The sequence below is a fragment of the Eulemur rufifrons genome, chromosome 5 (genome assembly GCF_041146395.1).
Source record: "Eulemur rufifrons isolate Redbay chromosome 5, OSU_ERuf_1, whole genome shotgun sequence".
NCBI classification, from domain to species: domain Eukaryota; kingdom Metazoa; phylum Chordata; class Mammalia; order Primates; family Lemuridae; genus Eulemur; species Eulemur rufifrons.
In genome coordinates this window covers 53,944,860-53,964,955 of record NC_090987.1, presented here as the reverse complement: position 1 = coordinate 53,964,955, position 20,096 = coordinate 53,944,860, and the positions used below count along the sequence as shown (strand labels likewise).

Here is a 20,096-nt window from a genome sequence, read left to right as displayed (position 1 = left end):
ACTCCACAGTCGGGGGTCAGCTGGTGTCCACAGGGCCCCGCAGCGACAGCCCTTTGAAGTCACCGGCCACTCCTGCCCTGGCCAGGGGCGGCCACCCAGCCCTCACGCTGGCACCCTGCCTCCCAGCTGCCCGTCCAGGCTCCACGGGGTGTGCAGCTTCACGCTGCCCCGCAGGGCGGGCGGGTCGTCGCCACCCCAGAGTCACGCAGAGCTCGCGGCACCCACCCACGGCCTGTCAGGAGCCAGTCCTGCGGGGGCATCCCAGGTTATAGAACCAGGGGAGGGGGACAGGAGCCCCTGGGCGGTCCCCTGGAGCGGTAGTGGCCTGGCAAGCTGCTGGTGCTCTCTTCCAGTTCCGGACCTTTGACCCCTGTAAGCAGCTGTGGTGCAGCCACCCCGACAACCCCTACTTTTGCAAGACCAAGAAGGGCCCCCCCTTGGACGGGACCATGTGCGCACCTGGCAAGGTGAGTCAGGACTGCGGGCACCTTGAGGGCAGCAGGGCAGAGGGCAGGAACCCTGAGGCGCACAGACCACCAGGGACAGGCCCCACAGTGGGGGCAGAGTACCTTCTCAGGGGACCCCCACCGCCCTCTCCTCCCCGGCAACCACTAATCTGCTTCCTGTCTCTATGGAGTTGCCTATTCTGGAATTTTGTATAAATGGGGTCACATAATATGTGACCTTTTGTGTCTGACTTACTTCACGGAGCATGAAGTCTTCAAGGTTCATCCGTGTTGTAGCGGGTGTCAGTCCTGTGATCCTTTGACGGCTGAGTACTGTTCCTTCGTGTGGACAGAGCACATTTTGTTCACCCACTGATGGCCATTTGGGTTGTTTCCCCCTTGGGCGCTTGTGAGTAGTGCTGCTGTGGACATTCGGGTATAACGTTTTGTTTGAAGACCCGGGAACCAGGACTTTTAAGAAGTGCCACTTTATACTTTAAGCCAGGTTTAAGAAAAAAAATTAAAAAAAATAAATAAAAAGAAATGCCGCAGACTTAGTGAACTGCTAGCAGTCCAAAGTGGGATGCTGCTGGGGACACGCCAGGGCCGGGGAGGCCAGAGCTGCCTCCTGCCTCCTGCACAGAGGCTCAGGGAAAGGAGCAGGGGCGCAGGCCGGGGGCCGCTGAGTTGGGCAGTGACACAGCTAAGCGCGGCACCCCAGCCCGGGCAGGGGAGGTGGTTGGCGTGGGAGGTGAGCCCTGCTTAGGAGCTCTCCCAGGGAGCAGGAGCGAGGGAAGGGGGTGGGGGAGGCCCCTGAGTGGGGGGTGGCTGGCCCCCTTCTCCTGCGGGGTGTGGTAGGACGCTTTGTGCATTTAGCCCAGTAAATAAAATTACCATTTTATGCCCTAAAAAGCAGAGTTATGCCGACTGAGGGGCCAAGCGGGGGCTCGCTCAGCCTTCCCTGAATCAGGAGGCGCACAGATTGCAACTGACCTGGATCAGCCACTGGGGGTGGGTTAGGGGAGCAGGGGAGAGGGAGGAGGGAGGGCTTCTTCTGGGAGCCTGTCAGAGTCCCCAGCTGTGTGGGTCTGTACGTGTCAAAGTCCCACTGACTATTGCAATGTGCTTTTACGTCTGGAAAGCAATTATTCCTTTGCCCCCCCATCCTGCAAGAAGAGCCAAAGGAGTGGGGAGAGGAGGGGAGGAGAGAGAACAGGCTGGGCTGGAAAAGTAGCAGGTCTCCAGATAGGTGGCTGGGGGCAGGGCTGGTCCCTGCACCCACCCCCGCGCCCCACGCTCCAGCTGGGCCGCCCCACGCTTCTCCCCTCCGGCTCCCGCACGCTCTGTCTCAGCTCAGGCAGCTCTAACAAAACGCTACAGACTGGGGCTTGAACAATAGGACCATATTCCTCCCGGTTCTGGAGGCTGGCAGTGCAAGGGCAGGGCGCCGGTGCGGCTGGCTTCTGGTGACGGCCCTCGTCCTGCTTTGCAGATTGCCACCTTCTCATCGCAGCCTCACACGGCGGAGAGAGAGATCGGCTCTCTCGTGTCTTCTTACAAGGACACTAATCCCATCTGTGGGGGCCATGACCTAATTACCTCCCTAAGACCCCGTCTTCTAATACTATGACACTGGGGGTTAAGGCCTCACCACATGAATTCTGGGGGGACACAAACATTCGGTCCACAGCGCTCCCTTACCTGGGCCCCGCTCCTGCCTGTCAGCCCCCTCTTGCGCCTCTAGCTAAGGGGGACACCAGCCAGCGTTTCTGTGGGTTCTCCCCGCCCCTCCATGGTTGAGTGAGGGGAGCTTGGGGGTGAGAGATGAGGTGACCAGCCGTGCGCCTGCTCGCTCCGCCTGGTGGGGTGGAGCCCCGGGCAGAGGACCCGCCGGCCGCGTGGCCCACGTGGGTGCAGGGGCAGGCTGCGAGCCTTTCAAAAGGCTGAGGAGGGTGAGGGGCCTCTGTGAGGCAGAGGAGAGATGCGGGCAAAGGGCGGGGGCGGGGCAGGGCTCTCCTGAGAGACGACCACCAGGAGGGGTGACAGGGACACCCCAGGCATGGACACGGGGGCACGGCTTCCCCAGAAATGGCCTCTGATACAGAGCCCTCATTGCAGGAATTTTCCAGGTGTGATCTCAGGGCCAACCCTGGCGGGGAGAGCAAGGCCTTGCACAGGGGTGACCTCAGCATAGGGCTTGGCCAGCCTGACGTGGGGCTCTGGAGCTGGGCTGGCCTTTCAGACTTGTCCCAGCTGAAGCGCTGTCGGTGCCAGGCTGGGATCAGAGAAGCTGGAGGGCGAGTAGAGGCCAGGCACGCAGGGCCTTGCTGCAGCCACAAGGCCTGTACCACCTTGCCGCTGTGGGAAGGAGGGCCCTGACCACGAAGCTCGCGATGCTTGAGCCTTGGGGCCCTTCCGAGGCCCTGGGAGGGGCCGGGCAACATGTTCACGTGGTCACCTTTTCATGAATTTTGCAAAAGAGAGATATTTTAACCACAGTAAATGAAGACCACTTCTCTTTTCACTCCTACTTGCCCTTGACATGCTTCTCCCGTGGGCTGGCATTGGAGTGGCCATGGGCATTTTGCAGCTTTGGCCACAGAAATTGGATTTGGGGTTATGTAGTGGTTTATCAACATGATTTTCAGTGTCTACCATGTGTAAATTATGGTGTCTGTCCAGGTGTGAGAGTAGCTTCCAGAAATACTCACAGGGTCGCTCTGCCAACTCCGCCAGGGTCACTGCAGAGTATGTGCCTTGTGCAGCCCGTTCACCTCAGATATTTGTAGGAAAAGGGCCTCAACTATACCAGAGGTTGTGATTACTTCTGTATTTGCAGTAGTTTGTTTTCTTCTGGGGTTTGTCTTGTAGATGGAATGCTTTAAACACAGATCCACTGTGGATATTTCTTTAGAAGAGCAAAGTGTAACACGACAGTCTGCTTGTTTAAAAGCTGTGCCAGCCTCACAAAACACAAATGACAAAAAACGAGGGACTCTAAAATAAATTTGCAAAGAACATGAATGAAAATGAGATGCAAAAAAATGTGGGTAAAGCCTTACCGCACCGTTTTAACTGCAATTTTGAAAGTCGTTTTGGAATGTTTCAGTAAAATAAGGGAGACATCACAGACTCTGATTTGGAGGTCTATATAAAAAGTGTCTTCTTTCATCATTGTCAAATTTGTTTATTAAAGAAAGGAAAAAATTCTGATAAAAATTAGTGGGATATGAAACTAAAACAATACAATGAGTAAAGAAATCGATAGAAATAAATCTGACTTCAAAAAGTTCATTGTAACCAAAGAAAGTTTCAGAGCAAACCAAAAGCAGTCATTCATTAGGCGGTAGGCGGAAGTGACGTGTCAAAGAAGTAACAGGCTCTGGGTGCATGTGACAATTCCGTTAATGAAGAGGGGCGCATCTGATGAACACACGGGGAAACCTTCAGACCTCTTTCTGATTTACGTGAAATGTTTACAACATCACAGACACCGTGGAGCTCAGAATATTGCCCCTACTCTGAGGACAGCAGCCGTTCCTGAGCAGTGCCAGTCCAAAGAGGGTTTAAAGTCAAGCTCTGACCGAGAAAACTTGAAATGCCCTGAAATCCACATCAAGGAAGGAAACTGGAGAGCAGTGCCTCCAAAGTTGATTGTTCTTGATTTCAGATGACATCACCAATAACTTCTTTAAATGACTGATGATAAAAAAGAGAGAAAGTAAATATCTCCCTCAACATGCTAGAGCAAGTGTTAACAAACTATGGCACGAAGGCCGACTCCCTCTGCTGCCTGCTTGCTTGGTTGGTTTTTTCTCTAACAGTTTGAATGAGGTGGGATTCACATTTAAATTCACCCCTTTAATGTGTGAATTCAATGATTTTCAGTGTAGAGTTGTACAACCATCACATCGATCAAATTTTAGAACATTTTGTCACTCCAAAAAGAAGCCCCGTGCCCATCAGTAGTCACTCCAGTCCATCCTGCTCCTGCCCAGCCCTAGGTAGCCACAAAGCCACTTTCCGGCCTTACAAGTTTTCCTATTCTAGACATTTCATATCACTGGAATCATACAACACATGACCTTTTGTGACAGGCTTCTTTCAAGCAGCGTGATGTTTACAAGGTTCATCCCCATTGGAGCTCATGTCAGTATTTCTTTCTTTCTTTTTGCTGAATAATAATCCCTTCTGTGGATAGTCATCCATTTATTGGTTCTAGTCACCCATTTATGGTTGATGGACATTTGGATTCTTCCCACCTTTTGGCTGTTATGAGAAACGCTGCATGAACATTCATGTACAAATTATTGCATAGATATTTCATTTTTCTCGGATATATGCCAGAAATGGAATCATTGGATCTTATGGAAACTCTATGTTTAATTTTTTGACAAACTGCCAGTCTGTTTCTCAAAGGAAACTTCACTTTTTTACATTCCAACTAGCAATGTACAAGGGGTCAGATTTTTCCACATCCTCCCCAAAACATGTAATTGTCTTTATTATAACTATCTCAATGGATATGAAATATTATCAGGATTTTGATTTGCATTTCCCTAATGACCTATATTGTTGAACATCTTTTCATGTGCTTAATATCAATTTATAGATATAAATATATATATATATTTTGGATAACATTCTGTTAAGATCCTTTGCTTATTTTTTAATTATTTATCTTTTTATTATTGAGTTGTAAGAGTTCTTTATATATTCTGGATATATAAAGTGTCCTTTGTTACACTTATCAGATATATGATTTGCAAATATTTTCTCCCATTTGGCGGGTTGTCTTTTCACTTTCATGATAGTATTGAGTCACAAAAGTTTTTAATTTTGATGAAGTCCAATTTATCTGTTTTTGCTTTTATCCTTGTGCTTTTGGTGTTGTATCTAAGAAACCATTCCTATTAGGTCAAGAAGATTTGTGTTTTAGTCTAAGAGTTTCAGCTTTTACATTTAAGTCTGTGATCCATTTTGGGTTAATTTTTGTGTGAGGCGTGAGGAGGGGTCCAACTTCATTCTTCTGCATGTGGATATCCAGTTGTCCCATCAGCATTGTTGAGGACACTATTCTTTTTCTATTGAATTGTTTTGGCACCTTTGTCAAAAATCAACTGACCAAATGTAGAGGTTTAGTTCATTCCACTGATATATTTGTCTATCCTTGTGCCAGGGCCACACTGTCTTAGTTTTATAGTAAACTTTGAAATGGGGAAGTGTCTTCCCACTTTGCTCTTTTTTCAATATTGCTTGGTTATTCTGGGTCCCTTGACTTTCCATATGAATTTTAGGAGTGGTTTCTCAATTTCTACAAAATTCTAGCTGGGATTTTGATGGGAATTAGGTTGAATCCATAGGTCAATGTGGGATTATTGCCATCTGAGCAATCTGATCTGTGAACATGACATATCTTTCCATTTACTTAGATCTTTAATCTCTTTTAACAATGTTTTGTCATTTTTAGTGGACAGGTTTTGCATTTCTTTTGTTCAGTTTATTCCAAGGGTTCTTTCCTTCTTTTCGATGCTATTGTAAATGGAATTTTTTTTTTTTTGTATATTGATCTTATTCCTGCAACCTCACTAACTTTGTTTGTGAACTATTAGTTTTTGTAGGGGATTCCTTGGGATTATTTGTATAGATGACTATGTTGTCTGTAAATACAGACAGTTTTACTTCTTCCTTTCCAGTATGGATGCCTTTTATTTTCTTTTCTTGCCTACTTGTCCTTTCTACAACTTCCATTACAATGTTGAGTAGAAATGGCATAAGCAGATGTCCTTATCTTGTTCCTGATTATAGGGTGCTCTGGTTTAAATGTTTGTGTCCCCTCAAAAATGCATATTGAGCTGGGCATGGTGGCTCATGCCTGTAATCCTAGCACTCTGGGAGGCCAAGGCGGGTGGATCATTTGAGCTCAGGAGTTCAAGACCAGCCTGAGCAAGAGCGAGACCCTGTCTCTACTAAAAATGGAAAGAAATTATCTGGATAATTAAAAAAAAAAATATATATATATATATATATATAAAATTAGCCAGGCATGGTGGCACATGCCTGTAGTCCCAGCTACTTGGGAGGCTGAGGCAGGAGGATCGCTTGAGCCCAGGAGTTTGAGGTTGCTGTGAGCTAGACTGATGCCATGGCACTCTAGCCCGGGCAACAGAGTGAGACTCTGTCTCAAAAAAAAAAAAAAAATTCATGTTGAAAGTTTATTCCAAAAGCAACAGTCTTAAGAGGCGGGTCCTTGAGGAGGTGCTTAGGCGGTGAGGGCTCCATCCTCCTGGATGGGATTAATGGCCTTATAAAAGGGCTACCACCCGTAGGGGTGGGGAACATGTGGCCTTCTAGGTCCTTAAGTGCAGTCTTTTGACTGAATCCAAATTTTACAGAACAAATCCTTTCATTAAAAGGAGTGTAGCAGAGAAGGATGAAGCTTTTCTTGCCTCCTTTGGTGTTTGAAAAATAGTGATCTTGAAATCAGAAGGCCGCAGGTTACCCACCCCTGCTAGGACTCTTTTGCACTTCCATCCTTTCTTCCACATGAGGACACGGTGTTCGTCCCCTCCAGAGGACACAGGAGCAAAGTGCCGTCTTGGAGACAGAGAGAGCCAGTCCTCACCAGACATTGAATCTGCTAGTGCCTTGATATTGGACTTCCCAGCCTCCAGAACTGTAAGAAATATTTTTTTTACTATTTATAAATTACCTAGTTTTCAGTACAAACTGATGAAGGCATAGGGAGATGTAGTCAGTGTTTTACCATTAAGCGTGATGTTAGCTGTGGGTAATTCATAGATTTCCTTTCTCAGATCGAGGAAATTCTCTTCTATTCCTGGTCTGTTCAGTGTTTTTTTTCATGAAAGGATGAGGGATTTTGCCAAATGATTTTTTGAGTCTCGAGATGATCATGGGGTTTGTGTGTTAATTTTGTAAATAGGATGTATTACATTGGTTTTCAAAGGTTAAACTACATTTCTGGGATAAATCCCACTTGGTCATGATGTATGATCTTTTCAATATGTTCTTGGATTCAGTTTGCTAGTATTTTGGCAAGGATTTTTACTTCTATATTCATAGGAGATATTGGTCTGTAGTTTTCTTTTCTTGTGATATCTTTGGTATTGGTATCAGGGTAAGACTAGCCTCAGGGAATGAGTTGGGAATAATTCTTTTCTATTTTTCAGAAGTTTCTGAGCAATTAGTATTAATTATTTTTTAAATGTTTGGTAGAATTCACTAGTGAAGCCACATAGGCTTGGGTTTTTGTTTGTGGGAAGCTTTTACATTACTAATTCAATTTCTTTACTTGTTATAGGTCTATACAGATTTCCTATACCATATTAATTCAGCTTTGGTAGTTTGTGTCTTTCTAGAAGTTTGTCCCTTCCAGTGATTTTTTTTTCCACTGGTATTTGAATTATTTCCTGGTGTTAACTTGCTTTCAGCGTGAAGAATTTCCTTTAGTATTTCTTATATGGCTAGCAGTGTTTATCTGGGAGTATCTTTATTTCACCTTCATTTTTGAGAGTTAGTTTTGCTGTATGTCAGATCCGTAGTTGACACCACTGCCTGTGGCCCCCATTATTTCCAATTAAAAATCAGTTGTTAATCTTATTGGGATTTCCTTGGACATTATGTCATTTTTCTTGTGCTGCATTCAATATTTTCTCTTTGTCTTTGTCTATTTTCAATATTTTGTCTATGGTGTCTCTGGGTATGGATCTCTTTGCATTTGCCCTATTTGGAGCTCATCAAATTTCTTGAATATGTAAGTTAATGTTTTTCATCAAATTTTGGAAGTTTTCAGTCATTTAAAAAATTTTCTTCTGCTTCTTTCTCTGTGTCCTCTCATTCTGGTACTTCTGCTATGCATATTTCAGCGTGCTTAATGATTTTGCATGTTTCTCAGAGGTCTTGTTAATTTTTCTTCATTCTTTTTTCTCTCTGCTCTTTAGATTGCATAATTTTGATTGATCTATATTTAAGTTCACTGATTTTATCTTCTGCCAGATCAAATCCACTATTGAGCCCTCTAATAAATTTATCATTTAAGTTTTTATACTATTCCACTCTAGAATTTCTCTTTAGTTTTGTTATTATTATTATTTCTGTCTCTTTACTGGTATTCTATGTTTGGTGAGACATTATTTTTATACTCTCCTTTAATTATTTAGACATGGTTTCCTTTTGTTCTTTAAACATACTTATAATAGCTGCTTTGAAATCTTTATCTGCTAGGTTCAACATCTGGGACTCTTCAAAGGTAGTTTCTATCAACTGCTTAATTTCCTGTGTGTGGGTCACACTTTCCTGTTTCTTTTCATGTCTCAGGATTTTTTGTTGAAAGCTGGACATTTTATATGCCACATTGAATAAACTATGGCTATTGATCTCTCTGGGCCTTCTTGTTGCTGTTGTTTGCGTGTTTCTTTTAGTAGTGATTTGGCTGCGCTGTTTCAATGGAGTTTTTCCCCTGCAGTGTGTGACGGCTGATACTGCTCCTCAGAGTGCCTCTGACCACAGCCCTACCCCTTCCTCCCTAGGACAGTGGTATTAGCCAAGCTCTCTCCGACTGTCTCTTTTCGTGATCTTTCTGTTAAGCTTCTGGGCATTCTGCCTCTATTGACATCACACCCAGCTCTTAGCCTTCATTAACCGCTAGCTGATTGCTGTATTATTTCTGAAAGAACCCTGGGTGTATAATTTGCTCTATAGTATGATCCAGTTAAATTCTGGACCTTTCATAGGGACAGGGTGTTGCCAGTCTCTGAGGCTTACTCAGACCTCAGGAGGGCTCTTAGCTGACTTTGTCCTTGGTTCTCTCTGTTAAATTTCTACAGGTGAGTATCCTTAATCCAAAAATTTGAAATCCAAAACACTTCTGATTTCAAGCATTTCAGATAATGGATACTCAACCTATAGTTAGTTTATCATTTTGTTTGTTGCTACTAATATCACGGAACTATTGGTCTCCTTTTAATTACTCACTGCCAGAATCTCTAATTTGTTTTATTTTGTTTTGTTTTGTTGCCCAGGCTGGAGTGCAGTGGCATGATCATAGCCCACTGTAACCTTGAATTCCTGGGCTCAAGCAATCTTCCTGCTGAGCTCAGCCTCTCAAGTAGCTGAGACTACAGGTGTGCATCACCACACCTGCAAATTTTTAAATTTTTTTGTAGAGACAAGGTCACACTGTGTTGCCCAGGCTGGTCTCGAACTTTCCTGGCCTCAAGTGATCCTCCCTTCTCTGCCTCCCAAAGTGCTGGGGTTGCGGGAGTGAGCCACTTCACTGGCTTCTATTGTTTTTGACTAAGACCTTAGGCATGAACTTCGCCATGCTCTGTTTCAGATAAATGTCAGTCCCCTTCGGGAGAGCTATGGAGCTGTCTGTTCTGCTTTACCTCTGAGCAAACCACCAACACTGCACTGGAGCTAGAAGCAGGGACTGTGGCCTGCTTCTCCCAGAGTGACACTCCTGGTATACATGCAGATCAGTCGATGGGAATGGTAGCCCCTAGTCTTGTTGGTCTGCCGCTTTCAGCATAGAACCTTTTCCACAAGCAAGCTGAGCGGGTGGGGGCGGGGGGGGGTCTGGTCCACTCTTCTTGGGCTGCTGTACCTGGAGCACAGCTTCTGCTCCATGAGTGGGGACTGGGTCGGAGAAGGAAGCCCCAGTCCTCTTGGCCCCCCCCACCGGGACTAGGCTTTCTGCAACACAGAGGGGAGGGATGGGAGATGCCAGAGGCCTGCCTTTCTTGGCATGAAACTAGCCTTGGACTGGGAGCTGGGAGTATAGGGAGCCCCATCTTCTTGGCAGTAAAGCTTTGGTTACATCGAGAATGTACGAAGGAATGGAAGAGGATTGTGGCTTAAATGCCATAGACTTTTTCTGTTCTATTCAAGATTTAGTATATTTTCTTAAATAAATATGTCTTCGCTTGTCGTATTGACCTTAGGACAATTTCCAGAGACTTTAAATGGTTGTTTTTTAAAAAGTAATTTTCATCAGTAAAATGGCTGTTTTACTGGGGAGAGCGTTCACCAACCTCTTTACACCTCCATTCCGGAAGTTTCCATTTGCTGCCTGTTTTTGTAAAAAGTCTCATTCACAGCTGTGTCCATTCATTTATATTGTCTGTGGCTGCCTCCATGCTCCGGCGGCAGAGCCGAGTAATTCAGCAGATGCCACGTAGCCCACAAAGTCGAAAATAGTTACTATCTGGCCCTTTTACAGAAAAAGTTTGCTGAGGAGCGAGTGCATCTCTTTTTATTCTGTCTGTGGAAAACAGTGCCACAAAATTACTGTGACAAGAAGAGCGCATGAAAGAGGGCGCCATCAGCAGTGTAGAAAAAGTCGTGTCAGATAAAAATCATTGTTCTCTGTTTTTAAAATTTTGTGTGTGATATATTTTCTTATTCTAAATCAATAATTCATTTTATGCCTAATTTAATATTGTTAATTTTGCAGTCTTCTCAGAGTGGGCCCCTGAAGTGCAGAAGCGTCCTCCCTCTGGGAGGGGCGGGAGCAGCACGGTCAGACGGCGTGGTGAACCTCGCGTCCTGCACGCTAGTGCTGTGCTTACTGTGCTCCTGGGTTCATTTACTTAAATAGCTCTGTGCGTCTCTGGAGTTGCTGGTCTGGTGTGCGGGTGCATCTTTATAAATGGCCCTGTGGGGGCCCTGGGGTATCTTCCCTGGGGGCGTGCTATGGTGCAGCCTCTGGCTGAAGGACTGCAGAGAGGGCGGGCTGGTGGGGGCTGGGCAGCAGCTCCTCCTCTCACTGCTGCCAGTGGGATGAGGCCCGTCTTCCTGGGGGCTCTGAGCACCTGGGGGCAGTAGGATGGGCCCCCTCTGCGCCTCCGGGGCCTGGCCAGGGCAGAAGGCACAGGGCCGCAGGCTGCAGAGTGCAGGGGTGTCCCAGCAGCCCTGGTGTGAGTAGTGGGTCAAGGGAGTGGCCTCTGTCTTTCAGCATTGCTTTAAAGGACACTGCATCTGGCTGACGCCTGACATCCTCAAACGGGATGGCAGCTGGGGCGCGTGGAGTCCGTTTGGCTCCTGCTCACGCACCTGCGGCACTGGCGTGAAGTTCAGGACCCGCCAGTGCGACAACCCACAGTGAGTTGGCCCTGTGTCCCCCAACCTTCCTGAGTGGCAGCTGAGGTCCCAGGAGTCCCTCACCAGCCAGCCTGTCCTTGGGGAGCTCCTGTGCTCATTCTGGAGAGGGTGCAAGGGTGGGCTGCCCTGCCCCGTCCTGCCTGGGAGGCTGGTGCTCCTGCCTCTGGCCTCCTGACCAGCCGCCCGGGCCACCCCCACCTGCCTGCAACCCACCCTGTACAGGCTTACTCTGCCTTTCCTGGTCGTGGGCTTGGAGGAGACGGCTGGGGCAGAGTTAGGGAGACAAGGGCAGAGAGGGGGCCTCTCGTGGCCCCCAGGATGCCGGGAGCCTGGGTAGCTGTTGTCGTCAGGTGAGAGCAGCGGGGGACTTGCCGCCCGCGCTGGCTGCCCGTGCCAGCTGTAGCCCCACCCGCAGCCGCGCTCCCGCACCGCCACCCGCAGCCGCGCTCCCGCACCGCCTCCCCCGCCGGCCCGTGCCCAGGCCCTGTGCTGTCCGCCTGGTCCCTCTCCTTCCCCCTGCCGCCCCCCACGCTGTAAATACACCCTGGGCTGTGCTCCCTCCTCAGTCCACAGCCAGGACCTTGTCCGCCTACCGCTGCCGTTCCCGCACTGCTTGGGCACGTGAGGCTTTCTTTTTTGGCCTTTCTACCAGTTTAAAGATTTTGATTTATCTGAAAATATTGCAAATCTAGAATTTTGCATTTAAAAAAATGACAGATTTCCAGCTTCCAAATCAGGCACCATAGAAGCAATGCCGGGCACAGATTCGGGCTGGCGGGCAGTCTCTGGGGTGCACCCCGCCTGGCAGGGCCCAGCCTCTGCCGCAGTTCCCATGGCTCAGGCGTTGGACTGTCTCTGGCCAGGCCCTGGCCGGCCACAAGGGAGCCAGAGCGGCTCAGCAGTCGCGGCTCTGGGCAGAGGGTCAAGGCCATGTGGGCAGAGGGTCAAGGCCATGTGGCCCGGCAGCCCAGGAGGCCTGTTTGGGGCCGGCCACCCCCACGCGAGCAGGAAGCCCTCTTCTCCCCTCCTGCCCTCCTGCCCGGAGGCTCCAGGCCGCCCTCCCGGCCAGGGCAGAGGCAGGAAAGGCGCCCTCCAGCCCCTCCTCAGGCCGCCCTGAGGCCCTTACCCTGGTGGGAGGCGACGGCCAGCGGGGAGCCAACCGCAGAGGCAGTTTGCGGAGAGCTGCTGTTCTCAGCGAAGCAAGGACGTCACAGAATCACAGCCCCAATTCCCTGGGGTGGAGAGAACCCAGAGGCAACGTGTCGCCTTGTGCCAGACGCTCGAGAAGCGGTTGAGCACTCTGGTTGCCCTCTTTCCTTGCGTGCCAGGCCCGCTGCCCAGGGCCCGGCTGGGCAGGAACCGCACTCAGCTCCTGCCTTCCCGGGGATTTTAGCCAGTGGAGGGGGCAGCGTCTGAACACCCGCCACAGCGGCTTGCTCACTCAGCCCAGCGTCAGCACTGCCAGCAAGGGGCACACAGGGGCTGTGCGGAAGCCGCCTCCCCAGGGGAGCGCCGGGCGGCAGTGTCACTAGCAGGTTCTGTTCTCGATGACCTGAGGCCTGGCAGGCTGGGGAGTGGCCGGGTGCTATAGCTGGGACGCGGCAGGGTGAGGTCCCTTTGCTCAGCAGAGCTGCACCGTCCAGACACCTGAGACTCAGGGATCCCCCCAAGTCCCACAGTGGCACTCCAAGTGCTGGCCTCTTTCTGGCGGGACCGCGCAGCAAGGCCTTCGCTTTCTCCTCCAGCCCAGCCAACGGCGGCCGCACCTGCTCGGGCCTTGCCTACGACTTCCAGCTCTGCAACCCGCAGGACTGCCCTGACTCCCTGGCCGACTTCCGCGAGGAGCAGTGCCGCCAGTGGGACCTGTACTTTGAGCATGGCGATTCCCAGCACCACTGGCTGCCCCATGAGCACCGGGATGGTGAGCCAGGCAGGGAGGCGGCGCTGGGGGCTCAGCAGGCGGGCCTGGGGTTGGGGCAGGGACTTGCCTTGGCCTGTGCCTCGGATCCTGCGTGGGGCGAGGCTGCCACAACACTGGGCTGGCGGCAAAGCCCACCCTGGCCGGTGTGGCTGCTGGGGCCCCCTTCCCGGCAGGGCTGCGATCCCACAGCAGCCAGAACACCTGGCGTGGCCGGGGACGCTGGGGAGGGGCGGCCGGGCTGCAGGCTTGCTGGAGCTGGGCTTCCACAGCTGATCCGGTGGACGAGGCTGGAGCTGCCCGGTGAGGTCGGCTGGGGGAGGGGCGGGGCTGACTCAGCCAAGCAATCTGGTGGCCTCGGACCTCTATTAGGACTCTCAGTTGCAAGTGTCAGAACGTGTGACTCCAACTGGTTTCTGTTGGCTCATGGAACTGAGAAGTCTGGTAGCCTCAGGCCTGGGGGTGTTTGTATTCCATTTGGGTTCCCCCCCCACTGCCCCCCGTCATGGGATTTTAAATGTACAGTTTCTGTTCCTCCGGGGCATTGGGCAGGGGAGGGAGGCCAGGTGTGAGTCATTGCTCCATGTATGTTGCACTAGCGGAGCGCCTGCTCTGTGCCACATGGGCCAACGCAGAGCTGGGGGGTGACAGAGTAGATGGTGTCCCCCTCTGGGGGCGAGGGGGCTGCAGTGTGGTGGCCCAGAGCTTTAGCCACCTCTGAGATAAAGGCTGAGGAGTGAAAGGGCCAGGGCCCTGCGACTGAATCAAGGGGCTCTGGTCCTCATCCGGGACTTCCGAGAAGGTGGAGGAGAACGTTCTGCAGATGGAGCCCTGGCAAAGCACCCTTTGCACCTGCCCAGAGCCACAGTCTCCATCCGCGCAGGGCCTCGGCCTGTGAGGTCTGGGCTGCACCGGTAGCCCGGCTGGCTCAGTTGGGAAAGGGCTTCCTAAGCCCAGCACCACCGGGGCCAAAGGCTAAGGAGACACGAGACAGGAAGGGGGTTGCCATCACCCTCCCCTTCCCCTCTCCGTGCCCCCTGGAGCACAGGCCACACGGGGGCGGGTGAGTCCCAGACCCTGGCAGGAGTCTGTCCTGCCTGGTGCATCTCTTCTGCATGCGTGGGCAGCTGTCCAGGCTCCTTGCTGACACCCTGCGGCTTCCCTTCCAGCCAAGGAGAGATGCCACCTGTACTGCAAGTCCAAGGAGACGGGGGAGGTGGTGTCCATGAAGCGCATGGTGCACGACGGGACGCGCTGCTCCTACAAGGACGCCTTCAGCCTCTGTGTTCGCGGAGACTGCAGGGTGAGTGCTGCGCGGCCCGCGCGGTGTCCGCGGCTCTGAGTCTCAGCTTCCGGGGTGCCGGCTTCCACTTCTCGGGGTCACTGGGAAGATGAGTGATGTTAAGCATGCAAAGTGTCCGAAACAGCCCCGGGACCAGAGAGGGCAGGCCCCGAGCAAGGGTCCGTTATGCCTTCCCCGTGCCGGGGGTTCTCGGGCGCCAGTGTGCCTGGGATTCAGCCGGGAAGCTGGGGGCTTCTCCTCCGACGTCCTGATTCCATAGATCGAGGCAGTGGCCTGGGAGCATGACCTTTGACAGGCTCCACGGTGATTCCGATGCACAGGCTCCTCGAGGACCCTGTGAAGCAGCCCCACACTTGCACTCCGCAGGACACTGGGAAGTTTACTCTGGGATCACTGGGTCTCATTGGTTTGGCACTTTGTAGAAATGCCCTGTCCTGTTTTCCTTTACTATTATGTCCTTGGCTTCTATCTTAGGCCACCACAAGAAACATCCATGGGCCACCTCAGCATGCAATAGTAACATGAGCACAGACTTGGCTCTGCCAGCCTCCCCTGGAAACTACCGGAAGCCTCTGCTAGGGTTGTGTAGATGGGACCGACTCTCATCTTACCCTCCCGAGAATGGCAGCCCCCTCAGGATGCCTGTGGCAGAGCCTGTCGGTGCTGCAGGCACCCCCAGGAGGGGGCGTGGGCCACTCTCTGCCCACAGGACTTCAGTCGGCCATAGGTGGCCGTAGGTGGCCGGGCTGGGGGAGGCTGTCAGCTTGAGCCCAGCAGGAAGGCCAGGCCTTGCATCTGGCTCAGAGACAGTGAGACCAAATGCTCAAAACTATCGCAGGCAGCATCTGCTCCGTGCCCGTGGGATTGTAACTTACAGAGGTGACTGAGTGAGGCCAGTGCCACCAAAAGCGGAATTTATTACTTACATTGCCCAAGAGAAGGGCCCAGCACGCCATGCAGGAGGCAGGAGCAGGGGCAGAGCCTGGCCAGGGCCTTCACTGGGGCCCCTCGGGACGGGCCAGGCACGCAGAGTGAGGAGCTCAGGTTGGGCCAGTTGGAGTCACTCCGGAGGGCTCTGCGCTTTAGGGGTGGTTTCCAGTTGTCTGGCACCTGGCCCTGGGATGCTCTAGGGCGCAGGAGGTACTGGCTTGGTGTGTCGGAGTTGGATAAAGGGGGTGTTGGGCTCCAGCCTGGGGACTGGCTGGCCTGCGTGTGGAGGGTGCGCCCCGAGCCCGCCTGCGTGTCTCCCAGCGCTGGCTAGACTCAGCAGGGGAGGGGCAGTCTCTCCCTGGCCAGGAAGACTTTTAAGATGTCAAAATATCACCAGATACAGAAATTTAAAAAAATAAAACTGTAATGCAGGCAGTAAACATGGGAAACATTTATAGTGGAAGTATCTGTAGATACGGCTGTGAGTGTGGTTGCAAATCCAGCGGCCCAGAGCACTGACTCCCTGTGGCCATGAGCGTGGCTGGAACTTCACTCCTAACGTGATCGTTAAAGAAGAACGGGTTGACTATGTCATTAATGGTGATCTCAGTGGAGAAAAGCAGGTTGCTAGGTTTTGCATAATTAGAAAACATATGTATTTACATACAGTCATGTGTCACTTTGTGACAGGTATATGTTCTGAGAAATGTGTCCTTAGGCGATTTTGTCATCGTGCCAACATCATAGAGTGCACTTGCAGACACCTAAATGGAGCAGCCTACCGCACACCGGGGCTTGCTTTGCCGGGTGGCCTGTCGCAGCCAGCCAGCACGTGACGTACTCAACATGGCAATTGTAGCACAATAAGTGTTCATGTATCTAAACGCATCTAAACATAGAAAAGACGCAGTAAAATATGGCATTATAATCGTATGGGACCACTGTTGCATATTTGGTCCATTGCTGACCGAGAGGTAATTGTGCAGCAAATGACGATGCGTACGTATGGTCATGTTGCAAAAGACAGAGAACCCTGGGGACAAAAGGGAAAGGTTAAACACACGGAGGAAATGGGCAGTAACAAGATTAAACATATCGATCTGAATGATACACATGATTGTGAGACTCTTCTTTTAAAAGAATCTAATATTGGGTAAAAAAATAACATCCTAGTGGATGCCGTCAATTAGAGAATAACAAAACATAGTGACTCAGGACGTCACAAGTCAGATGGCGGCAAAGATGTGCAAGAGATCAGAGAAACATGCGTGTGCACATGTACACACACGCACACACGCACACATGCACGCACAAGTACACACAAGTACACACGTACACACACGCACACATGCACACACAAGTACACACATGCACACACGCACACACAAGTACACACACGTACACACGCACACACACGTACACACACAAGTACACACACAAGTACACACACGCACACACAAGTACACACACGTACACACATGCACACACAAGTACACACGTACACACACGCACACACAAGTACACACACGTACACACATGCACACACAAGTACACATACACACACAAGTACACACATATACACACAAGTACACACATGTACACATGCACACACGCACGCACAAGTACACACATATACACACATGTATACACATGCACACATAAGTACACGTGCACACACAAGTACACACACACAAGTACACACACACAAGTACACACACACACACACACACAGGACAGGGAATTGAGAGAATTAGGCATTAAAGGAGGCCAGCAGGGCCACTCTGATTTAATAAAGGGCACCATGCAGTACCTTGAGGAGGTAATAACGTGCCATCAGATATGTCATCTAAAAACTGTAAAAAGGGAGAGACTGAAGTAAACTGGCACATTTCCTGACCCTGATACACAGACAGGACCGTGTGACCGGCTGGAAGCAGCAGGAAAGCAGCCCTCATTGGCACCTCCTTAGTGACGCCCCTCCGCAGGCCACAGCCTCCCGGCCACTACAGCATCTTCACCTCGACTGGCACCCGACGCGGAATCCAAGCCATCAGCCTCCTCTGGCCTCTGACGGTGGCCGGTAGCCATCATGGTCATGCAGAGCCACTCGGTGGCCTGAGCGCTCAGTGGCCCCATTGGCCCTGTTTGGGTCTAAGGCAAGATTTCAGGGCAGGGGAAGGACCGGCCCTCGCTGGCCTTTTCTGCTCGGTTAGAACATGGGCAGTGTCTCCCGAGGTCAGGCAGATGCTGTCCCAGCCAGGGCCGGGCACAGCCCTGCCACGACCCAGCCGGTGCCCAGACAGAAACCCAAGCCGCGGTGTCCAGCCGCTCCTGCTGCGGGCGGGCAAGGTCCTGTCGACTGATGAGGCTCGTGCTGATTTCAGAAACAATAAAAGATGAAAACAAATGTGTCTTAGAATTGAGGGAAAATGGTGAGAGGCCACTTTAACATCTCTCAGGGTCTGCCAGGCCCAAGATTCAGTCTGTTTCCTTTTGCTCTACCTCTATGACACTCAGGACTTTCTATTTTCAAATGTAGCATGTGGCTACATTTTTTGCTTTGTCCCGATGTCCTGCCCCTTTTCCAGCACCAGTTAGTGTCTTCGGTTGTAAACGGGCTCCAAGCCTTTTTAGCAAGAGACGTGAGCCCGCGAGTACTCCTGAGTCAGAGCTGTGCTCTCTGCGGCGGGGGCTCCCCGCTCGCGCTGTCACGGGGACCTGCCAGCGCCGCTGCTGCCCGTGCACGTGTTCCGGTCCCCCTGCCTCTGGGGCTGCTGAGAATGTTCACTCCTGGTTACTCTGCAGGCAGAGAAACTACCGGAGACCTGAACACTACTGTAATTCCCCTCGTGTTAGAGGCAAACCCTCTCCGGGGGGAGTACGCCGTCCTGGCCTGAAAAGGAGGTTCTCCCCCCTCCCCCGTCCCCTTCCCTCCCTCCCCTTCTCGTCCTCAGCATCGTCTCCATCCCTCGCCAGGACACGCTCTGCCAGGAACCACAGATGTGTCACCAGGGTCATCTCCCCTCACCTTCGCAAGCCCTCAGCAGGGGCCAGATACGGAAGCAAACCTTGGCGGTCTGAGGGACACGCCCTCTAGGGTTGCGTAGCCAGGGGTGGCAGCTCTGTGCTTTCAGCCTGGGCTTCTGTGCCTCACAAGTCGAGTGCTTTCTTGGTCTCAGTATGTCATGTCGCTTCCCTTTGGTAAAACTGTTTTCTCAGGAACCATTAAAACAAATAGGAGCATGTTTGTCTGATTGTTTTCCACCCTACTTACTTCCAAAAACGAGTCAGTCAAAAAGCTTACTATCCAGCCTGAGCAAGAGCGAGTCCTTGTTGCTTCAAAAAATGGAAAAATTAGCCAGATGTGGTGGTGGCACCTGCAGTCCCAGCTACTCGGGAGGCTGAGGCAGGAGGATCGCTTGAGCCCAGGAATCTGAGGTTGCAGCCTGGGCAACAGAGTGAGACTCTGTCTTAAAACAACAACAACAAAAAAGCTTTGATAAAATATAGATCAATAAAAGTTCAAAGATCATGAACTTCTTCCTATCTACACATTCACAAATGATGCATGAACTGCTATTCTGTAGCTCTCCATGGTCTAGAGCCCCTGCCCTCAAAGGTCCTTGCAAGACAAAAGTCAGAAATCAAAGAGCAAAAGGAAAGGAAGTGAGTCTCTCCAGTGGTGGTGGTAGGAGGGTCTTTAAAGGAGAATTGGCGCTGTGCTTCCTGGCAGCCAAGGCAAAGAGGGAAACCTGTGATGCTGTCATGCACTCTGGGACAGCCAAGGAGAGCAGACCAGCTCAGAGGAGAGGCTGTCTTCCCTGTTTAGTTCCAAGAAAGGTTGGTCTGGGCATCTATGTGGAAGTGGCCTTGGGCAGAATGCCCAAGGTCATTGACATGCAGGGCTGCTCCCCATGGAGCTTCTGTGGCTCCAGGAATGGGGAGCTGCCAGGGCTGCAGGGACTAAAAGAACCTGTCTTAGTCCATTTTCTGCAGCTATAACAGAATACCAGGCTGGGGAATTTCTAAAGAAAAGAGACGTGTTTAACTCTCGGTTCTGGGTGGTGGGAAGTCCGACAGCACAGCACAGGCAAAGCTCTGTGACCCACCAGGGGTCATTCTGTGGTGGGAGGCGGAAGGCAGAGTGTCAGAGACAGAGGGGGGATCTGGCTGAACTCGGTCCTTTTATCAGGCGCCACTCGGTGGGCAACAGCATCAGGCCATTCGTGGGGGCAGAGCCCTCGAGACCTGACCACCTCTTAGAGGCCCTGACTTTTACTATTGTTACGATGGCAATAAAACTTCAACGTGAGTTTTGGTGCAGGCATTGAAACTGTGGCAGAACCCGAATATGTTCCCGCCTCTACCAGGTAGCCGG

General features: G+C 51.1%; 1 protein-coding gene across 1 annotated transcript in view; it reads left to right on the top strand.

Annotated features, from left to right (window-relative positions):
• ADAMTS2 (ADAM metallopeptidase with thrombospondin type 1 motif 2) overlaps nt 1–20,096 on the top strand; it is a 205,562-nt gene that overhangs the window by 168,247 nt on the left and 17,219 nt on the right. The window contains exons 10-13 of the mRNA XM_069468315.1: nt 354–467; nt 11,422–11,567; nt 13,313–13,488; nt 14,655–14,788. Coding sequence (XP_069324416.1) covers nt 354–467; nt 11,422–11,567; nt 13,313–13,488; nt 14,655–14,788 — 570 coding nt within the window. The remainder of the gene's footprint in view (nt 1–353; nt 468–11,421; nt 11,568–13,312; nt 13,489–14,654; nt 14,789–20,096) is intronic.